We start from the raw sequence: 20,343 nt of genomic DNA, 5'->3' as shown, positions 1-20,343 counted from the left end.
GGATCCTGTCCTGGCTTCCTTTTTTTTTTTTTTTCCTTTCTTTGTTTGCTCATTTTTATTTGAAGCCTGTTAATGGAGGAGGTAACTGTGAGAGAAACACCAGAACCCTGGGAGGAATTTTCCTTATTATCTTAGGTTTGTCTAAGATTTCATCCAAAGTACCATCTATAAAAGAGCAAATTGTCTTGGACTTTCATCAAAATGAAAAACTTCTGCTCCTCAAAAGCCACTCTTAAGAGAATGAAAAGCCACAGACCGAGAGAAAATATTTGCTAAGAATAAATTGGAGAAAAATCTTGTATTCAGGATATATAAAGAACTTTCAAAACTCAGTAAGAAAACAAACATCTTATTGAAAAATGAGCTAAAGCTTTGGACGCTTTACCAAGAATAGATGAATGGCAGATATGCACATGAACAGATGCTTAACATAGTTAGTTATTAGAAAAATGCAAATAAAACCATAGTGAGATATTATTACACACCTATTAGAATGGCTAAAATTAAAAATACTGTTCACACCATGTATTGACAAAACTATAGAGTAACTGAAACAATCATACACTCCTTGTGGCAATGTAAAGTGATACAGTCACTCTAGACAATAGTTTGTCAGTTTCTTAAAAAAATTAAACATATGCCTAACATATGATCTAGCCATCCCACTCCTGAGTATTTACCCAAGAGAAGTGAACATGTCCATAGAAAAACTTCTGCATGAATGTTCATAGCTCTATTCGTAATAGCTCCAAGCTAGGAACAGCCCAAATGTCTATCCACAGGTGCATGAATAAGCAAAGTATGGTTCCATATAATGGAACAGTAAAAAGCAGTGAGCTACTGATAACATACTGTAACACAGATGAATCTGAAATATGCTGAGTGAAAGAAGCCAGATAAATATGAGTACATACTGTGAGATTCCACTTATATAAAATTCTTGGAAATTCACATTAATGTATACTATCATAAAGGAGATCATTGCTTGGCTGGTTGGTACGGGGTGGGGGAAGAGGAAGGGATGAGAAGAGATTACAGAGGCTCCCGATGGTGATGGTTATGTTCATTATCTTGGTTGTGATGATGGTTTCACAGATACATAACTATATACATACATATGTCAAAGCTGATATTATCATATTGCATATTTTAAATATGTGCAATTTATTATGTTAATTTTACCTTAATAAAGTACTCAAACAATAATTAAGTGAGACAGACAAAAAGTTCACATATCTAAAGTGACCAGCGGGTACAGTCTGAGACCTCACAGTTCTTGCCAGGGTATGTACTAGCTGCAGATGATAATGTCAAATAAGTAAGAGTCTCATTAAAATGTTTAGAAGTTCAGCCATCCCTCTTTGGGCCCAATCTTTTATATGCAGAAGGCTAGAGCAGTGTATTAATCTGGATATGTGCAGGGAACCATCTCTTGTGGGTGTGTGTACTCCATCTGTCTCATCGTTAAACAGTATTTACTGTGATAGTACAGATCTGTATACTTGGATGTGAACACAGTCTTAATTGATCCCCCTTACCCTTCCCAGACAACCAAAACCTGGTCCAAGCACATGACTGAATTTAGTGCCAGTTATCCAGAACAAGAGTTAAATTATTTGGAAATCTTTGTGAATCATTCTAATAGGTCCTTGAATCAACTTTTTTAAGGTCCATCCCTGTATTTCATATTCTCAGAGAAACTTTTAGAAAATTCAATGTTGTTATCACAAAATTTAAGTCAAAAGACAGCCTAGGAGTTAAGTAAGGGGCAAATCTAAGATCTAAAACTGAATCTAAAGCCTTCATTCTTTCCACCATCCCATCAGGCCACTCAAACCAGAGAAATGTTTGCTAATAACAGCCATTTCAAATAAGTTTTCCCTGATTTCTTCTTTTTGGAAGAACATCTGGAATAGATCAACACTTTTAAAAAACAGATAAGCCCTATATTTTTCCTATTGTTAATTTGGATTTTTAAATTAATATTAATTTCTTACCTGAATTTCCCACTGGAAATCAAAGGATTATATTTTCTTATTGATATTATGCTCAAAAATTCAATTCTAATATTCTATTTAAAAAATCCTTACCTAGCTTTTAAAAATTAAACCTTTCTTAAAAATGAAGTTTGGTTGATTTATAATATTAATTTCAGGTATACAGTGTAATGATTCAATATTTTTATAGATTATACTCCATTTAAAGTTATTATAGGCCCCTCTCTCTCTCTTCCTCTTCAGAGACAGCCCACATTATGTCTATGGAATGTGTACCTACTTTTAATCTGAGCACCCAACCCCCACAACTTATGGCCTTTCTCTTGCCTTTAATGTATCTCTCTGAATAAATCTACCTTTACTAAAAAAAAAATAAATAAAGTTATTATAAAACAATGGCTAAATCTCCCTGTGCTCTGCTGTACAACATATCCTTGTTGCTTATCTATTTTATACACAGTAGTTTATCTCTCTTAACGTCATACTCTGTCTTGCCTCCCCACCACTGGGATCCAGTTTGTTCTCTCTGTGAGCCTGTTTCTTTTTTGTTATATCCATTCATTTTTATTTTTATATACTACATATAAGTGATATCATACAGTATTTGTCTTTCTCTGTGTGACTTGTTTCACTAAGCATAATACCCTCTAGGTCCATCCACATTGTTGCAAATGGCAGAATTTCATTCTTTTTAGTGGCTGAGTAATAGTCCATTGCATGTATATACCATATCTTCTTTATCTTTTCATCTGTTGATGGACACTTAGGTTGCTTCCATGTCTTGGCTATTGTAAATAATGCTGCTATGTGAACATTGGGGTGCATGTATCTTTTTGAATTAGTGTTTTTATTTTCTTTGTTATATACTCAGGAATGGAATTACTGGATCATATTATAGTTCTATTTTTAGTTTTTTGAGGAATCTCCATACTGTTTTCCACAGTGGCTGCACCAGCTAACCTTCCCACCAAGAGTGTACAGAGGTTCCCTTTTCTCTACATCCTCCCCACATTTGTTATTTGTAGACTTTTTAATGATAGCCATCCTGAAAAGTGTAAAGTGATGTCTCATTGTGGTTTTTATTTACATTTCTCTAATGATTAGCAGTGTTGAGCAGTTTTTCGTGTGCTTGTTAGCCATCTATATATCTTCTTTGGAAAAATGTCTGCTCAGGTCTTCTGCCCACTTTTTAATCAGGTTGTCTTTTTGTTTGTTTGTTTGTTTTGATACTGAGTTGTATGAGCTATTTATTTTTGGCTATAAAGCCCTTCTCTGTCATATCATTTGCAAATGTTTTCTACCATTCAGTAGGTTGTCTTTTCATTTTGTTGATGGTTTCCTTTGCATAAAGGCTTTTAAGTTTAATTTTGTCCCCTTCTTAAAATTATTTTTGCTTTTGTTTCCTTTACCTTAGGAGACAGATCCAAAAAAAAATTTGATTTATGTCAGAAAATGTTCTGCCTGTGTTTTCTTCTAGAATTTTTATGGTTTGTGATGTTAAATTTAGGTCTTTCATCCTTTTTGAGTGTATTTTTATATATGGTATGAGGAAGTGTTCTAATCTCATTTTTTAACATGTAGCTTATTGAAGAGACTGTCTTTTCTCCATTGTGTATTCTTGCCTCCTTTGTCCTAGATTAATTGACCATAGGTAAGTGGGTTAAATTAAACCTTTTATTTTGGAATAATTGTACATTCATGCAGTTGTAAGAAATACTATAGAGAAACATTTAGCTTTTTAAATAAGCCTTATAATTTCAATATATTAGCTGAAATAATATTGGATAGATACAGAACTCGTAGTATATGGCATCATCTCTCTCCAGTAGCCCTCTGAATTCTGTATCCACTAAAAAATAGATTATTTGTGGTTCCCAGCATGAATTCTCTCACCTCTTGATTTTACATGACATTTCCTGTGTCTAGAAGTCCCATCCCACATACGTTCCTCTAATTAACTTACATAGTTGGTCCTGTAGGTCCAACTTTCAACTTTCTTTCCTCTAATTGCCTTCCTTGAGATGCCTCTTCAAGGCTAGGCTTTTCTTCCAGGTATTTGCACAGCACCCACAACCTACTCCTGTCACAGGGACTTACTACATGCTATAATCATTGCCTGTTTACTTGCCTGTGTTTCTATAGACTATGTGATAATTAAGAGAGAGACTGTCTCTTGTTCATCCTTGTATCCCCAGTGACTGTTAACTATTTGAAGAGAAGTATTCTACTTATTTTCTCTAGTGTCCAGAGCAGTGCTTGTTACATAAGGAGCTCAGTAAAGGCTAGAGGACGGATGAGAAATTATGGGGGAGAGATGAATAGACAATGATGTTTTAGTTGAATAATAATTCCACAGTCTATAAGAAAGTAAAACAGGAACCAGACTGTATAGTGGTTGCTGTGTGATTATGGCTTATTAGGAAAGCCTTAGTTTTTAAAAAGTTATTTTCACTGCCCAGAGAAATGTGTTAGAGGATATTTGAAGAGATACTTTTTGTAAAAGGAAAAAACTATGCATATGGTTTTTTGAAAGTTTCAGTTGACTGGAGTAGAGGTTGGTGGTGAAATATTTTCAGAAAACAAGTTCTTTTGGTTGGGTAAAGTAACAGAGTGCCTATACTAAAATAAATTTAAATATTTGGTGAACTTTTTATATAAGTATACTAATAACTTAGTTCAGCTTTAGTTACACCAAGCTCATGTGAATACAAACTGTTTTCTATTGTCATTAATTTCTGAAGATAGGTAGGAGATTAATAATATGGTGCATAATTAACATCTCTAGATGTCATATTAAGTAAAACAACATAATATTTTATTTTATTTCTTGAAATAGCCAAAAAGGATGTAGAATTTAATATTCTCCAGGTTCTGTGGGTGACTTTTTGAAAGGCATACAAAAAGAACTTCATGTAATCTATGTATATAAATGCACAAATTTGTTAGTAAGGTGAGAACTGTACATTTCTCTAAAATGTCAGTGCTTCTGGAAAAATTTTATTAAGAATATTCTAGATATGGTTAAACTGAGATGGGAAATGTTCATCATACTCTCCATGTTTCTCTTTGCCTATTCCTTTTTCGTTTGGTAACTGCCAAGTTGTATCTGCAGAAGAAGAGACTGTATAAATTTACCAAAATCTGATGTTTAATCTAGAACTGTACTGTTCTGTCGCTTCTACTCATTAGGTACAAAACTATAAATATTTGCCACACTCATAGCACCACCATTTTCAAGTGTCATTTTTGTTAGCTGTTTATTTTCTGTTTCTTTCCTATGAAAAGATTGTAAAGTAATTTTATCCTCTAAGGTCAGTAGTGTTTGATTTTCCCTCATACTTTGAAAGAAATATTGAGGTTCTAGAAAAATACGAGTTTCAAATAATGCTGGTAGTCATTAGAAGGAAATGGTGTTTTTAATTGTTAATACTTTTATAAACCATGCTATTTCTTAGGTATATGAACTTTTAAATCTCATTTTTTCAAATGAGCAAGAAAATATTAGATTATGGTATTTAGAGTCATAGGAATCTATGTTGATGTTTAGGGGAGGTTAATAGCTCTGTGGTATAGCTGTGCTTAGCATGCAGAAGGTCCTGGTTTCAATCCCCAGTACCTCCGTTTAAAAAAAAAAAATTGGTATTTAGACCTTCACTGTTTACTTTTTCTGTATGAATCTAAACATATGAGAAATACAAGGTACTGTTCTTGTTAAATGTTTTGTTGAAGAAATAGGTGTATATTTTCCAAAATAGGTATATATTAGAATGCATTCAAAATATATGTAACATTAAAACTGAGAATTCTGTTGCACCACCGTTTTCTAAAAAAGTTACTAGTCAGTTAATATGATCAAATCATTTACATGTAATGTTTTGCTGATAGCATCAGAGCTCTAAGGTGATTGAAATGAGTTTCAACACACTTCAGTAAGACATATGAAAATCCTAAGGAGCAAACTTGTCTTAGTTGTTGAGGAAAATCCCGAAGCAAAATATGTACTTAAATTAGGGAGTTTAAGGTCTTGATGCATACAAAGTTTGAAGGCACTTTGGTACTTGATATTTGCCAGTAGTGTGAGTTTGTAGAGGTCTCAAAGCCTAACAGATATATGAAAATTGAGATAATACGGGAATGGAAAAAAACTATTTTTAAAAAGGAAATGAAGAAAAATAATAACAGTTTAGTTGTATCCAGAACCTAATGGAAAAACCCATTCCACTTGAAAATTAAGCAGTTTAATTAAGAGATTTTGAAACATTCCAAAGAAAATCCTATTACCACTTGACTATGTTGAGTGTTTTTGAGTTTATTAATTTTTAAAACAGATTGTTTCTGAAGTTCGGGAATCTCAAATTCTGTTTATTGTAAGATATTCTAATTTTAGAGATGTTGAGATATGGGGAGACAATGTGTGTCTAAGAATCAGTGAAATACAAAGTTATTGTTTACAAGCAGAAAAAGATAAAAGAACTAGTCTAAAGTTGTAAAAAGTGGTTTACGGTCTAGATATGAATCGAGTTCTAGTCTGGCTTCAGAATTCTTTCTCCTTTTAAGAGAACTCTGGGGCAACATGAAGTGCACTAATATTTGCACTATAGGGGCCCCAGAAAGAGAATAGAGAGAGAAGGAACCGGAGAAAATTTTTGAAGAGATTATGACAAAAACTTCCCCAACTTGGGAAAGGAAACAGTCACCCAAGTCCAGGAAGTGTAGAGAGTACCACACAGGATCAACCCAAAGAGGAGCACACCAAGGCACATAGTCATCAAATTGACAACAATTAAGGGTAAGGAGAAAATATTAAAATTAGTAAGAGAAAAGCAACAAATAACGTACAGGGGAACTCCCATAAGGTTATCAGCTGATTTTTCAGCAGAAACTCTACAGGCCAGAAGGGAGTGGGGAGATATATTTAAAGTGATGAAAGGGAAAAACCTACAACCTATCCAGCAAGACTCTCATTCAGATTTGATGAAGAAATCAAAAGCTTCACAGATAAACAAAAGCTAAAAGAATTCAGCACCACAAAACCAGCTTTACAACAGATGCTAAAGGAACTTCTTTAGTCATCAAACCATAAGAAAAGAGAACAAAAAGAAGAAAGAGCAAAAAAAAAAAAAAAAAAAAAAAAAAAGACCTACAAAAGATTACTTTGGCAGTTTGGGGTCTTTTATGGTTCCATATAAATTTTGGAATTGTTTGTTCTAGTTCTGTGAAAAATACTGAGTACTTTGACAGGAGTTGCATGGATCTGTAGATTGCTTTTGGTAGTACAGCTGTTTTGATAATGTTGACTCTTCCAATCCAAGAGCATGGTGTTGACTCTTCCAATCTTTCTGTTTCTTTGTGTCATCTTCAGTTTCCTTCATCAGTGTTTTACAGTTTTTAGGGTATAAGTAACCTCCTTGGTTAAGTTTATTTCTAGGTATTTTGTTGTTTTTGATGCAATGGAAATGTTTATGCCAGTTATAAAATTCTGATTTTTGAAGTGGGGAAAAAAAAGTGAATGAAGGGCTGCAAAAGGCAAAATATCCTTCTCTCTTATGGTGGATTGTATTCTATTACATATATATGCTGCATCTTCCTTATCCATTCATCTATTGATGTGCACTTATGATGCTTCTATATCTTGGCAGTTTTAGATAGGGTTGCTGTTAATAGTGAGGTGTATGTATCTTTTTAGATTAATCCTTATTTTGTGGTTGACTTTATTCCTTTGATAACTATGTGGGTTTAAAACGCTAAAGCTCTAAATGTTCTTGGAAACAATGAACAGTACATATGTGTAAGTTTAAAAAATATGTGCAGTATATTGTATATATGTATTTACACACAATACATCGTATATGTGCAGTCGAATTGTAACAATCCTACCTAATAAAACTGAAAAAGAAGAAATAAAAAAAGAATTCTTTCTCTTAACCACTAAAATGTAGTGTCTCACCTACAGATGTCTTTGTATGTCAGTACATAAGATATACACCGCTCCCCCCAAAACCCCCAAAATCCTACTTCATGGCATTCCATTCAATAGATGTATTGTAGTTTAACTTTTTCCCTGTTGCTGTATATTTAGTTTGTATCCAACTCTTTGCTATTATATAAATAGTGCTACATTCAACATCCTAGTAGGTATGTATACATGTGTGTTTATCTCTGGTGGATAACTGGAAATAAAATGGCTGAGTCGAGGAGTATTCATGTTTTAAATTTGATAGAAACTATAAAGTTGCCATATCAGCTTTGACCATTGTGAGCTCGTTCACATTGATTCCTGTGTCCTTCCAACATGCCTTAGCCTTTCTCCCCACCCACCTCTCTAAGTACGTCCTTACCCTGTGTCACTACAAGGTACTCCAGGCTCATCTTCTGTTTTCCCTGCCTCAGTCATAAAATTTTCCAGCTCAGCCATTTTCGAAGAATCCCTGGTTCCTTTTGTTGACAAATTGTATTTAGAAACCAAGGTATGCTTGCTGCTACTGGGATGTCACTTTTATGGGCCCTCTCAGTTGACAGCCCTAGAAAATGTGTCTACATGTACACACATCTCTAATTATTTCTGTGTCTAGCTATTTTGTATCTGCATTTATATTAAAGCAGATGAGTTTATATTGATGTCTCCAACTCTGATCCAATACCACAGGGTTCATTCTAGACTTTCTGCATTGCTTATTTGTAAATTCTTTCTCTGACCTTGAGGAACCTGACTTCCATTATCTGCATTTTATCTATTCAACCTGAGTATGCATGTAAACTAGTTTCAGAATTTTTAACTTCTGTCCACATAAGAAACACTTACCAACTAGACTAATCTGTTTACGTACAGTTCTTTTTGTCTTTATCCTAACAGAATCAAGTTAAAACACCATTTTCCAAAGTTACCTAGGTCAGCTCTATTTTTCTTTCATCGACAGAGAGATTATTTTATATCACTTTTAATCACTGATTAATAGTCTAGGGCTGCATAAAATAATGATATATTGCATGATAACCTGAAATACTGGCAGAAAAATATATAAGGAATTTTTTGTAGCTTTTATTTCAGATAATACTTAAACAAAGATCATGATAAAAAGATTTCCAGGGAATATGGATATTTATTTTGTTTCTCCAAGTAGTCATCTTGAAAATGGAATTTTATCATACTTACCATCTTTAATTCATTTAAAAGTCCTAGTAAAACCAATTAGTCTGAAAGATATTATCAATTGTAATAATTATTTTTTCTAAAATAGGAAAACAGTGTTATTAGGTAAAATTATTATTTCCTAGATTTATAGAATTTTAAGGATCTGTTCTGTTTGTTTATTTACTTACTCATTTCACTTTGTTTAATCTTAGCTCTCCTATCACGAATGAAGGACTATTATTGCTAAAGACTAAGGATAAGGAAAATGACTTAGGAGAATAATGAAGAAAAACAATGTTCTGTTTGTACATATTTTTACTTAATGGCAATCATTTCATAATCCAGCTTGGGAATTTTGTTTAGCTTCTTGTTCTATAGTTTTGAACATCTAGTTCTGCTAAAGGTTTATTAAAAAGTGAGTCAAATGTAAATGAGTCACAGTAGTTATTTCACCAATCTCTTAACCAAAATCAAACTAATTTTTTTTACTTTATATATTTCTGTTCATGCAAAGTGGTCTTTTCGACAGCAAATAAACATTTGCACATGAAATATAAACCCTGGTATATCATTGAATATCAGTGTGGGAAGCAGGTCTACCTTTTACTTGTTTAGCACTTTTACTTAAAAATTCTATTACTGTCATGTTAAATCGGTTTTAAGCAAATCTCCTTGCTCAAGTTCAGCTTAATATTTACTGAATGGTTGTTCAGGGGCCAGATTCCTTGTCCTTTTCTTATTTTTAATAGAATCTCCCGTAATAGAGACAGGAAACATTTGGAGCCGAGCAGTATTTCATGATTGAAAGCACTTCAGGAGAACTGGGCTATTGTATAAAAATTTTCTTCACATAACTATCACTAAGTATCTGAGTACAGAAACTGTGTCTCTATTTGCTGTCTTCTTCATAAATCTTAGGCACTTTTCTGTCAATTATTGAGATCCTATTCCAGGGTACCTTCCTTAGTGGTGAGGAAAAAGAAATAGAAGGATTTAGAAGGTAAAGCTCCTGCCTGCCCTGGGAGGGGAGTGTGTGACTGGTTAATTTGTCTGCTTGTTTGCTTGCATATGATTTATAAAGCAGAATTTTGTTCATCATCTTTTATGTGCCAGGCCCTTTGTTAGGCACCGTAAACACAAAGATGAGGAAAAAGCAAAGATTCTTTTCTCTAGTTGCTCGGTTGCATTGGAGGAGACAAATGCATACATATAATTACAGTACAGTGCTCCAAGAACATGATAGTAGGTATTTTGGGAGAAGAGAAATACCATGTGTCCTGGCAGGGGAAATTACGAAATGTTTTCTGTAAGAGAGATGTTACCCACCTAAGAGTTTGTTGAGAGTCACTCAGAAAGAGCCTCAAAGAGAAGAAGGGACACTTCTATCATGGGGAAGGTGGGAGCTGAGTCTCAGAGAAGAGAAGAAAAACATCATGTATGTAAAGAACTATAGGAAGATCACAGTCCTTAGAAAATAGGATGCAACTAGTAAAATGGCAAGAAAAGACACAAGAGAGTAAGTTAGGGCCTAGATTGGGGAATGCTGTCCTTAGTATTAATGCCTGGCATTGTATAATGGAAAGATCCTTTCCATTTTTTAATTGTGTTAAGTTTCATGACATAATGTTTATCACTGTAACCATTTTTTTGTTAATTAGAGTATAGTGATTCAGTTGTACATACATCTATCTATCTGTCTATCTATCTATTCTTTTTCAGATTCTTTTCTATTACAGGTTATTACAAGATATCAAATACAGTTCCCTGTGCTGTACAGAAGATCCTTGTTTATCTGTTTAGTATACAGTAGCATGTATCTGTTAATCCCAAATTCCTAATTTATCTCTCCCCACCTTTCCCTTTTGGTAACCATAAGTTTGTTTTCTATGTCTGTGAGTCTATTTCTGTTTTGTAAATAAGTTCATCTCTGCTACTTTATTAAATTCCACATATAAGTAATACCATACAGTATTTGTCTTTCTCTGACCTAATTCACTTATTATGATAATCTCTAGGTCTATCCATGTTGCTGCAAATGGCATTATTTAGTTCTTTGTTAATGGCTGAGTCATGTTCCATTGTATAAATATACCACATCTTCTTTATCCATTCATCTGTGAATGGACATTTAGGTTGCTTCCATGTTTTGGCTATTGTAAATAGTGCTACTATGAACATTGCGGTGAATGTATCTTTTTGAATTAGAGTTTTCTTTGGATATATGCCCAGGAGTAGGATTGCTGGATCATATGGTAAGTCTATTTCTAGTTTTTTAAAGAACTTCCATACTGTTTTCCATAGTTTTACATTCCCACCAAGAGTGTATAAGCTTCCCTTTTTCCATACCCTCTCCAGCATTTATTATTTGTAGACTTTTTGATGATGACCATTCTTACTAGTGTGAGGTGATGCTTTATTGTAATTTTGATTTGCATTTCTCTAATAACTAGTGATGTGGAGCATCTTTTCGTGTGCTTGTTGGCCATCAGTATGTCTTCTTTGGAAAAATGTTTATTTAAGTCTTCTGCCCATTTTTTGATTGGGTTGGTTTTTTTTGTTTGTTTTTGTTTTTTTTTTTTTTTTGATATTGAGCTGAATGAGCTGTTCATATATTTTAGAAATTAATTCCTTGTTGGTTGTATCATTTGCAAATATTTTCTCCCATTTAGTAGGTTGTCTTTTCATTGTGTTTCCTTTGATGTGCAAAAGCTTTTAAGTTGCCTTTGCTATGCAAAAGCTTTTAAGTTAGGTCCTATTTGTTTATTTTTGCTTTTGTTTCCATTACTTTAGGAGACGGACTCCCAAAAATATTGCTGCAATTTATGTCACAGAATGTCCTGTGTGTGTTTTCCTTTAGGAGTTTTATAGAACCCAGTCATAACATTTAGGTCTTTAAACCATTTTGAGTTTATTTTTATATATGGTGTTAGAGACTGTTCTAATTTCATTCTTTTACATGTAGCTGTCCAGTTTTTCCAGCAGTGTATATTGAAGAGACTGTCTTTTCTTGATTGTATATTCTTGCCTCCTTTGTAGTAGATTTATTGACCATTAGTGTGTGGGTTTATTTCTGGGCTGGATTCTCTATCTTGTTTCATTGATCTTTGTGTCTGTTTTTGTGCCAGTATCATACTTTGTGGATTGCTGTAGCTTTGTAGTATAGTTTGAAGTCGGGGAGCATAATTCCTCCAGCTTTCCTTTCCTAAGATTGTTTTGACTATTCAGGGTCTTTTGTGTTTCCATTCAACTTTATAATTTTTATTCCAGTTCTGTGAAAAATGTCATTGGTAATTTGATAGGGATTGCATTGAATCTGTATATTGCCTTGGGTAGTATGGTCATTTTTAAAGGATTGATCCTTCTAATCCAAGAATATGGTATATCTTTCCATCTGTTGGTATGGTCTTCACTTTCTTACATCAGTATCTTATAGTTTTCATAGTGCAGGTCTTTGCCTCCTTAGGTAGGCTTATTCCTAGGTATACTATTCTTTTTGATGTGATTATACATGGGATTGCTTCCTTAATTTCTCTTTATGATATTTTGTTGTTAGCGTATAGACATGCAGCACATTTCTGTACATTAAATTTTGTATCCTACAACTTCACTGAATTCACTGATGAGCTCTAGTAGTTTTCTGGTGGTTCCTTTAGGATTTTCTCTGTGTAGTATCATAACTACAAACAGTAACCGTTTTTCTTCTTTCTTTCCAGATTGTATTTCTTTTATTTCCTTTTCTTCTTTGATTGCTGTGGCTAAGGCTTCCAAAACTATGTAGAACTGAAGTAGTGAGAGTCGGCATCCTCGTCTTATCCCTGATGTTAGAGGGAAAGCTTTCAGGTTTTCACCGTTGAGTATGATGTTAGCTGTGGGTTTGTCACATGTGGTCTTTATTATGTTGAGGTATGTTCTTTTTCTGTACCTGCTTTCTGGAGAGTTGTTTTGTTTTTTTTTTTTTTTATCATAAATGGATGTTGAATTTTATCAAAAGCTTTTTCTGCATCTATTGAGGTGATCATAAGGTTTTTATTCTTCAATTTGTTAATGTAGTATGTCACATTGATTGATTTGCCGATTTTTAAAAATTTTTGCACCACTGGAATAAATCTCACTTGATCATGGTATATGAACTTTTGGAGGGATTGTTAAATTCTACCATTGTAACCATTTTTAAATAATTTTTTAATGGAGATACTAGTGATTGAACCCAGGACCTTGTACATGCCAAGCATATGCTCTGTCACTGAGATATACCCACCCCCCCACCCACTATAACCATTTAAAACTGTATATTTTTCAAGTGTTCAAGCATCTTATTTTAGATGGCAGACGATCTCATTTTGAAATATACAAAGCTGTGTGATTGCCTTAAGACCAAAAATCCCTTTTGCCATATGAAGGTTTATACAGTGTATCAGTTATACATAGCCACAATAATTCTCTGTAACAACCAACCCCAATAATCTTAGTAGCACATAATCTTAGTAGTAGTAAAAGTTTATTGCTCACAACATCAGCTGGGTGTTGGCTCTGCTGTTCTTGGCTGGGCTTACTCTTATAACTGGCTTAGACAGGCTCTTGGATAGGTCATTGACATGATTCAGCTCTATTTTGCTTCTGATTCTCCTGTAGACTATCCCAGGCATATTCTCATGATGATGGCAGATGTGTAGGAAGAAGCAAGCAAGGATAATTGTGCAAACACTTTTCAAGTACTTGATCTAGAGCTGCTTATTCCCTACTTTAGAGAAACGACCCTTCTGTGTACTCTGCTCAGTACCCTGTGAATCATGAGGTTTTCCTGTCTGGCTGGTAGGAACAGGCCCATACTTAGCCCTGTGTGTCTGCCAGGTACCATTAGCACTGTTCTTTTTAGGTAAGTTTAGTGTCTGGCATTCCTTAAACACAGTATGAAAAGCAGTAATGGTAAAGTAAAAGGTTGATAAATTATACTTCATTAAAATTAAAAACTTCAAGTCATTAAAAGATATTAGGATAGTGAAAATGCAATTTAAAACTAGAAGATATTTGCAATACATAATATAAAAATAGTATAAATCAATAAAAAAGAGGCAGAGAGCCCAGTGTTATAAAAATGGGGGTACACATATACACACAGGTTATACTTAAGTTAAAAAAAAAAGCTTACGCACACATGAATAGGAAAAGTCATTCACCTAGTTAGTGACAGTGTGGACACTACTGTTGAGGTCTCTTAAATTTTAAAAAACTTTTATTTTACTTGCAGCTTTAGTCATCTTTCTGGCTTTTAAAATTATAAGTTGCACAACATAGATGTGCAAGTTTGAACATTATCAGCATTGATAATATTATTAACTCTACATTTGTAAAACATTTTAGTTTACAGAGTGATTTATCATACTCATATTTATTTGGTCTTTCTCATAACACTACCAAAGCACAGCAGATGTTATAGAAAACTGAGGCTTACAGAAGTTATGTGGCTTGGCCAGAGTCATAAAGATGTCTTTGGTGAACCTAGGATTAGAATTTTTATCTTCTCATGCTCAGTCTAATGCTTTTTACACTTTACATGGATGTCTTTCCAAAAACATTCATAAACCTCTTATGTTCAAGATCATGTCAGATTCTTAGGACTTTAAGAGATACAAGTCAGCCCACTTTCAATGATGTAACAGGTGAGTAGTAAACCAGCAATAGAATGTACTTAACGAGGATTCCTTCAGTGTCCTAGGCTGGGGTCCAGAATGCGGTCACACACAGTAATGATCACTTTGTTTCACATGTTCCTGCTCCTGCCTAATAGAGTCTGACCATGGTCACCAGCAGATCTTACGCCATTGCTGGTTGCTGAAAATCCTCAAATGGTGTCCACTGTGAGCTCCACAAACACTCTCATCAGCTTTCCAGAATTATTTCCTCCTTACAGCTCTGAAGTTCTGTTTTTGGACCAAGCTGGTGCCTATTTTCTTTCCTTTTGGATAGATTATTTTTTTCCTTCAGAGATGTCTAAGCTTCTTATATACATATATTTCTGTTGGGACCTTTAAAGATATCCCATTTAAGATCCACATTTAAGATGTGCATCCACATACCTTCTTTTGTAAAACGGGTTCAACATACGCAAATCAATCAATGTGATTCATCACATCAACAAGAGAAAGGACAAAAACCACATGATCATCTCAATAGATGGCAGAAAAAGCATTTGATAAAATTCAACACCCATTTATGATAAAAACTCTCACCAAAGTGGGTATAGAGGGAACATATCTCAACATCATAAAAGCTATATATGACAAACCTACGGCCAGCATAGTACTCAACGGTGAAAAACTCAAAAGCTTCCCGCTGTGAAACGGATAATAAAAATCTCTCCTCATCCTCATTGGAATGAAGGTGGAGGATATAGGAAAGCTCTGTAAACTGATGAATTAAGTAGATGAAAGGAAAAATATAAAATATCCACAATGAGAAACCATTTTATATCCACCAAATAGGTGAACATTTAGGAATTCTGATGATATCAAATGTTGGAGATGAAATGAAACAAATGGAACTCTTATTCACTGCTGAAGAGTGTATAAAATATAACTACTTTGGAACACAATTTGCCATTATTTCATGAGGAAAGCATAACCCAGACTTTGATATCAGTTTTACTCCTAGGTATATACTCTGATGAAACTGCTGTACTTCTATATTAGGACACAGGAGTTTTTATTAGTTTATTTATAATAGCACATAACTCTAAACAACTCAAATGTTTCCATGAATACATACAGTGTGGCAAATTCACATACAGGAATACTGTAAGACAGAAATCAAAATGAATGAACTGCGGCTATAGGAGTAAATATGGCTGGATGAGTCCCTCAAATAAAATGTTCTTAAAAAGACATCACAGAATATATACCTTTTTTTATAAAGTTCATATAGGCAAAATTAAGCAATGTCTGAAAGTAAGAGGATTATAAAAAATTAGTGATTATCTTAGAAGAGGTCAAGTTTATCAGGGAGAGCTCTTACTATTTTACTAGGGACATTCTTTTCTTTCTTTTTAGTTGCATTATAGTTGATTTACAGTATTATGTAAATTTTAGGTGTACATCATAGTGGTTCACAATTTTTAAAGGTCATATTCCATTTGTAGTTATCATAAAATATTGGCTCTATTCCCTGTGCTCTTTGTTTATATATCCTTGTAGCTTATTTATTTTGTACTTCTTGATCCCAACCCATTTCTTGCCCATCTTTCTTTCCCTCTCCCAGCTGATAACCTCTAGTTTGTTCTCTTTATCTGTAAGTCTGTTTCTTTTCTTTCTTTCTTTTTTTGCTATATTCACTATTTTGTTTCACTTTGTAGATTCCACGTATAAATGATATCTTATGTTATTTGTCTCCCTTTGTCTGATTTATTTCACTAAGCATAATACCCTCTGAGTCCATCCATGTTGCAAATGACAAAATTTCATTCTTTTCTGTGGCTGACTGGTATTCTGTTGTATATATATATACCACATCTTCTTTATCCATTCATCTGTTGATATACCCTTAGTTTACTTCCATATCTTGACCTTTGTAAATAATGCTGCTATGAGCATTGGAGTACATGTATCTTTTCAAATTACTGTTTTTATTTTCTTTGGATATATACCCAGGACTGGAATTGCTGGGTCATATGATATTTCTATTTTTAGTTTTATGGGGAACCTCCATACTGTTTTCCACAATGTCTGCAAAGGACTTTCTTAAGTGAAATTAGATGTATGGGTCAGTAGGAGGGTAGTAGCTCAGAGCGCATGTTTAGCATGCACAAGGTCCTAGGTTCAATCCCCAGTACCTTCATTAAAAAAAAAGAGAGAGATGTATTAGTGAATCTATCTACCTATCTGAATTTCTCTGAGTGTGTGGAGCATATTGGGAGGGGTATCGTAAGAGTGTTAATCATTTTGGTTATATTCTATTTCTTAAATAGTTATTAAAAGATTCAGGAATGCCAGTTTTAGTTGTACTTTATAACTAAAATACTACATATTTCTTTTGTAGATATTAAAAATTTTATAATTATGTATTAAAAATTAAGGTGTTGGACAAATAAATACCATATGGTAAGTAGTCATTGTTTCTGAGTGGTGACATTACAGGCACTCTCACTTTTTATTATTGTGCATTCCTAAATCTTGTAGGTCTTTTATAATTGACATGCAATTTTTATATCTGGAAAAGACATAGATGAATATAGATAGTGGAAGCACAAATGCAAAGTTTTTTAAAAAAATATTTTGCTAAGAAAGATGGTAACCTTGAGTTATATGCTATTCTATTTAGCTTTCATGTCAGACTTAATACTAATAATATTTGTTTTTGAAAATCACCAAACCCAGTATTTACTCTTATTTGAGACTTTCAGATAAGCACCTTTATCTTTCATCAGAATTTTGATAAGTGAAAATTTGAGTCAACGTTTTCTACATTGGTTTAAAATATATCTAAAATTAACACTAAAGATGATATTTGAGTGATCAAAAGACAACTATTACATTAGTACAGATATAATACTTAAGTATCCACCCATATGCAATATTATTAAATGATTCCAAAGCCATTCACTTTAAGTAAAAGTTTGGTTTGTAAGTTAACAAATATCCTCTCTGTCTGCATGACACTCCATCTTTTTTAGAATTTCTTTTAGAACTTATAACTAACGTAAATATGTTATTATGAGAAGTTAGGGTAAAAGATTATAAACATTTTATTTTTAAGGAACAAAATAGAAATGTAGTTACTGAAAAAGTGTCTCCATGATTTTTTGAAAATCTTTTTAAAAATTCCAACTTTATATAGAATGCTAAATGTCTTAGGAACAAATGGTATAATATCATTGATCATGAAACACTGGCTTCCCATGGTATCAGGTTTATACATATTTTGGAGTTGACAATTTAGAAGCTTTGGTATCTCGATTTTTTTTTTGGTAGAAAAATTATGCATGTATGTACATATGTATATAAGTGATTAGACAAATATAATAGTTGTAGAGAAGGTTTTTGTGACATCTGCTTTCCTTATATGATTATGATGCAGGAAAACAGATGTGGGGCATGAGAAGGGCTATGTGCCAGGTCTCGGTTGAGCCCCTGGGACGTGCCCTGCCAAGTGTGGGTCCTTGGCTTTGCACAGGAAAGAATTCAAGAGCGAGCCACAGTTGAGTGAAGGTAGATTTATTCAGAGAGATACATTGAAAGGCAAGAGAAAGGCCACAAGGTGTGGGGGTTGGGTGCTCAGATTAAAAGTAGGTACACACTCCATAGACAGAATGTGGGCCATCTCCGAAGAGGGAGAGAGAGGGGGCGGCAGCAAGGCGCCATGTTGCTGGTTTCTATGGGCTTAGTGGCTTCATGTGCTAATAAGTGAAAGGACCAGTCTCAGGGGAAGGGGCTGGGATTCCCACGAAGTTGGCCATTTCCCACTCTTTGACCTTTTGTGGCTAGCCTTGGGACTGCCATGGTGCCTGTGGGCGTGTTATTCACCATGTTAATATATTACAATGGGCGTATAATGAAGCTCAAGATCTACTAGAAGTTAAATCTCTCATCATCCTGAGCCTCAAAGCCTACTGAGGGTTGAATCTTCCACCATTTGATGTTAATTGCTGTAGCATTCCTTGAATGGCTGTGCCATGCCCCCTTCCTGTCTCAATTATACAATTAAAAAATTGCATGACATTTATTCCCTCAAGAATTTTTTCTCCAAATGAGTGCTCTAAAAATGTCACTTTGGATTACAGCATAGTGTTTGGAAAAGATAACTTATTTATGTTCTTGATGTAGATTTCAATAACATGCTGAGTTTTGCTGTAGTTGAATTTTTTCTCTATCTCAAAAGAAATTGTTAGAAGTATTTAGATGTAAGGTTTTCAGATTTTACATTATGAAAACAATGTTAGAATTGCATGGAATAAAAGACAATAATCCTTTTAACATTCCTAGAAGAGGATTTGATATGCAAAATATGTTTTTAAAAAATTAAACAATTCGTATTTGCTTCATAAAGTCTAATTGCTTTTTATGGGTTTCTCAGCTTAAATGGGGTTGTATTCCTTCTATGATATGAACAATTGGCTGATTATCTAGTTATTATAGGATTTGTGTGATGTCAGTGGGCTCTTCTTGCTTTATAAACTTACTAAAGTCCCTCAAAAGAGATAAATTATGACTAATAATATTTGCTTCCCAATTTTTTCTATATAGAAGTTAATAATTGGCTAAAGTAATTGTGAGCTTCATAAGTTTAAATTCAGACACAAATCCCTAACCTCTTTATACATTTCCTTTCTTCACTTCTCATTTCCATATCTTCTTTGGTAAGTTACAAAAAACCCATAAATTTAAGTATTAACTGCTGAGTTTGAACTTATAGCTATAGTTGTTTATCTTCTAATGACTATGATCAGCATTCACTGATTCAACCAATGTTTATTAAACACCAGCTACTGTGTTGGACACTGCTGCTGACACTAGAAGACAGCAGGTAAGTAAAATAGTCCATGTCTCAATGAAGTTAACCTTGTGTGAAAATAGTCACTTAGTTAAGTATAGAATTGCAAATTAAAGCAAATTCTGTGAATGGACTATAGGGGGTGCTTTAAAATGGCGATTTGATTGAAGTTGGGGATTCATGAAAACCTCTTTAGCAGTTGAGAATTGAAAGATAAGGAGTAGTTAACCAGGCAAAGAGAAAGGTAAATGCATTTTTTTACTTAGTCTGGCTTTGTAGTGAGGGAGGTGGGGAGAGAGTGTTGTTGGTGAAAGGGGTAGTTTTATAGACCATATGAAGGATTTTGCTTAGTAACAAGTTAAGGATTTTAATCTGAGTAATAATGTGACCAGTTTGTTTTCAGAGAGTCATTTGGCTGAGACATACAGAATGATTTATGAGAAGACTGAAGTAGAAGCGAGTTGTCCAGGTAGGCACTTGCAGAGACTCAGGTTAGAAAGGATGTTGATGTGAAATTGAAGACTGTTATTGTTGAAGAGAATGTTACTTAAAAATGAAAGTCATGCTAATAGTTACAAAGATTTTGTATGTTTGTGTCTCTGTCTTAGACTGTTGACCGTGTCTAGTAGAAAAAGCACTAATTAATACAGATAAGTGGAATTAAGCTCTAGATATTGCCAATAAATGAAACATACACAAATAGCTTTTATATAGATTAAGGAAGTGGTAGGA

The 20,343-nt window shown here is 33.8% G+C and overlaps 1 protein-coding gene across 5 annotated transcripts in view; it reads left to right on the top strand.

Moving 5' to 3' along the window:
* DTWD2 (DTW domain containing 2) overlaps positions 1-20,343 on the top strand; it is a 150,305-nt gene that overhangs the window by 115,566 nt on the left and 14,396 nt on the right. For 2 of the 5 annotated variants that reach the window (XR_004318658.1, XM_032476556.1), the window contains exons 5-6: positions 19,604-19,644; positions 20,004-20,080. The exons of the other annotated variants lie outside the window; for them this stretch is intronic. Coding sequence is in view for 1 of the 2 variants with exons in the window: in XM_032476556.1 (XP_032332447.1) it covers positions 19,604-19,644; positions 20,004-20,080 (118 nt within the window). In the remaining variant the exon portion in view is untranslated. The remainder of the gene's footprint in view (positions 1-19,603; positions 19,645-20,003; positions 20,081-20,343) is intronic. 5 annotated transcript variants of the gene reach the window in all.

Source organism: Camelus ferus, chromosome 3 (assembly GCF_009834535.1).
Source record: "Camelus ferus isolate YT-003-E chromosome 3, BCGSAC_Cfer_1.0, whole genome shotgun sequence".
Classification (NCBI taxonomy): Eukaryota; Metazoa; Chordata; class Mammalia; order Artiodactyla; family Camelidae; genus Camelus; species Camelus ferus.
This window is presented reverse-complemented; position numbering and strand designations above follow the sequence as displayed.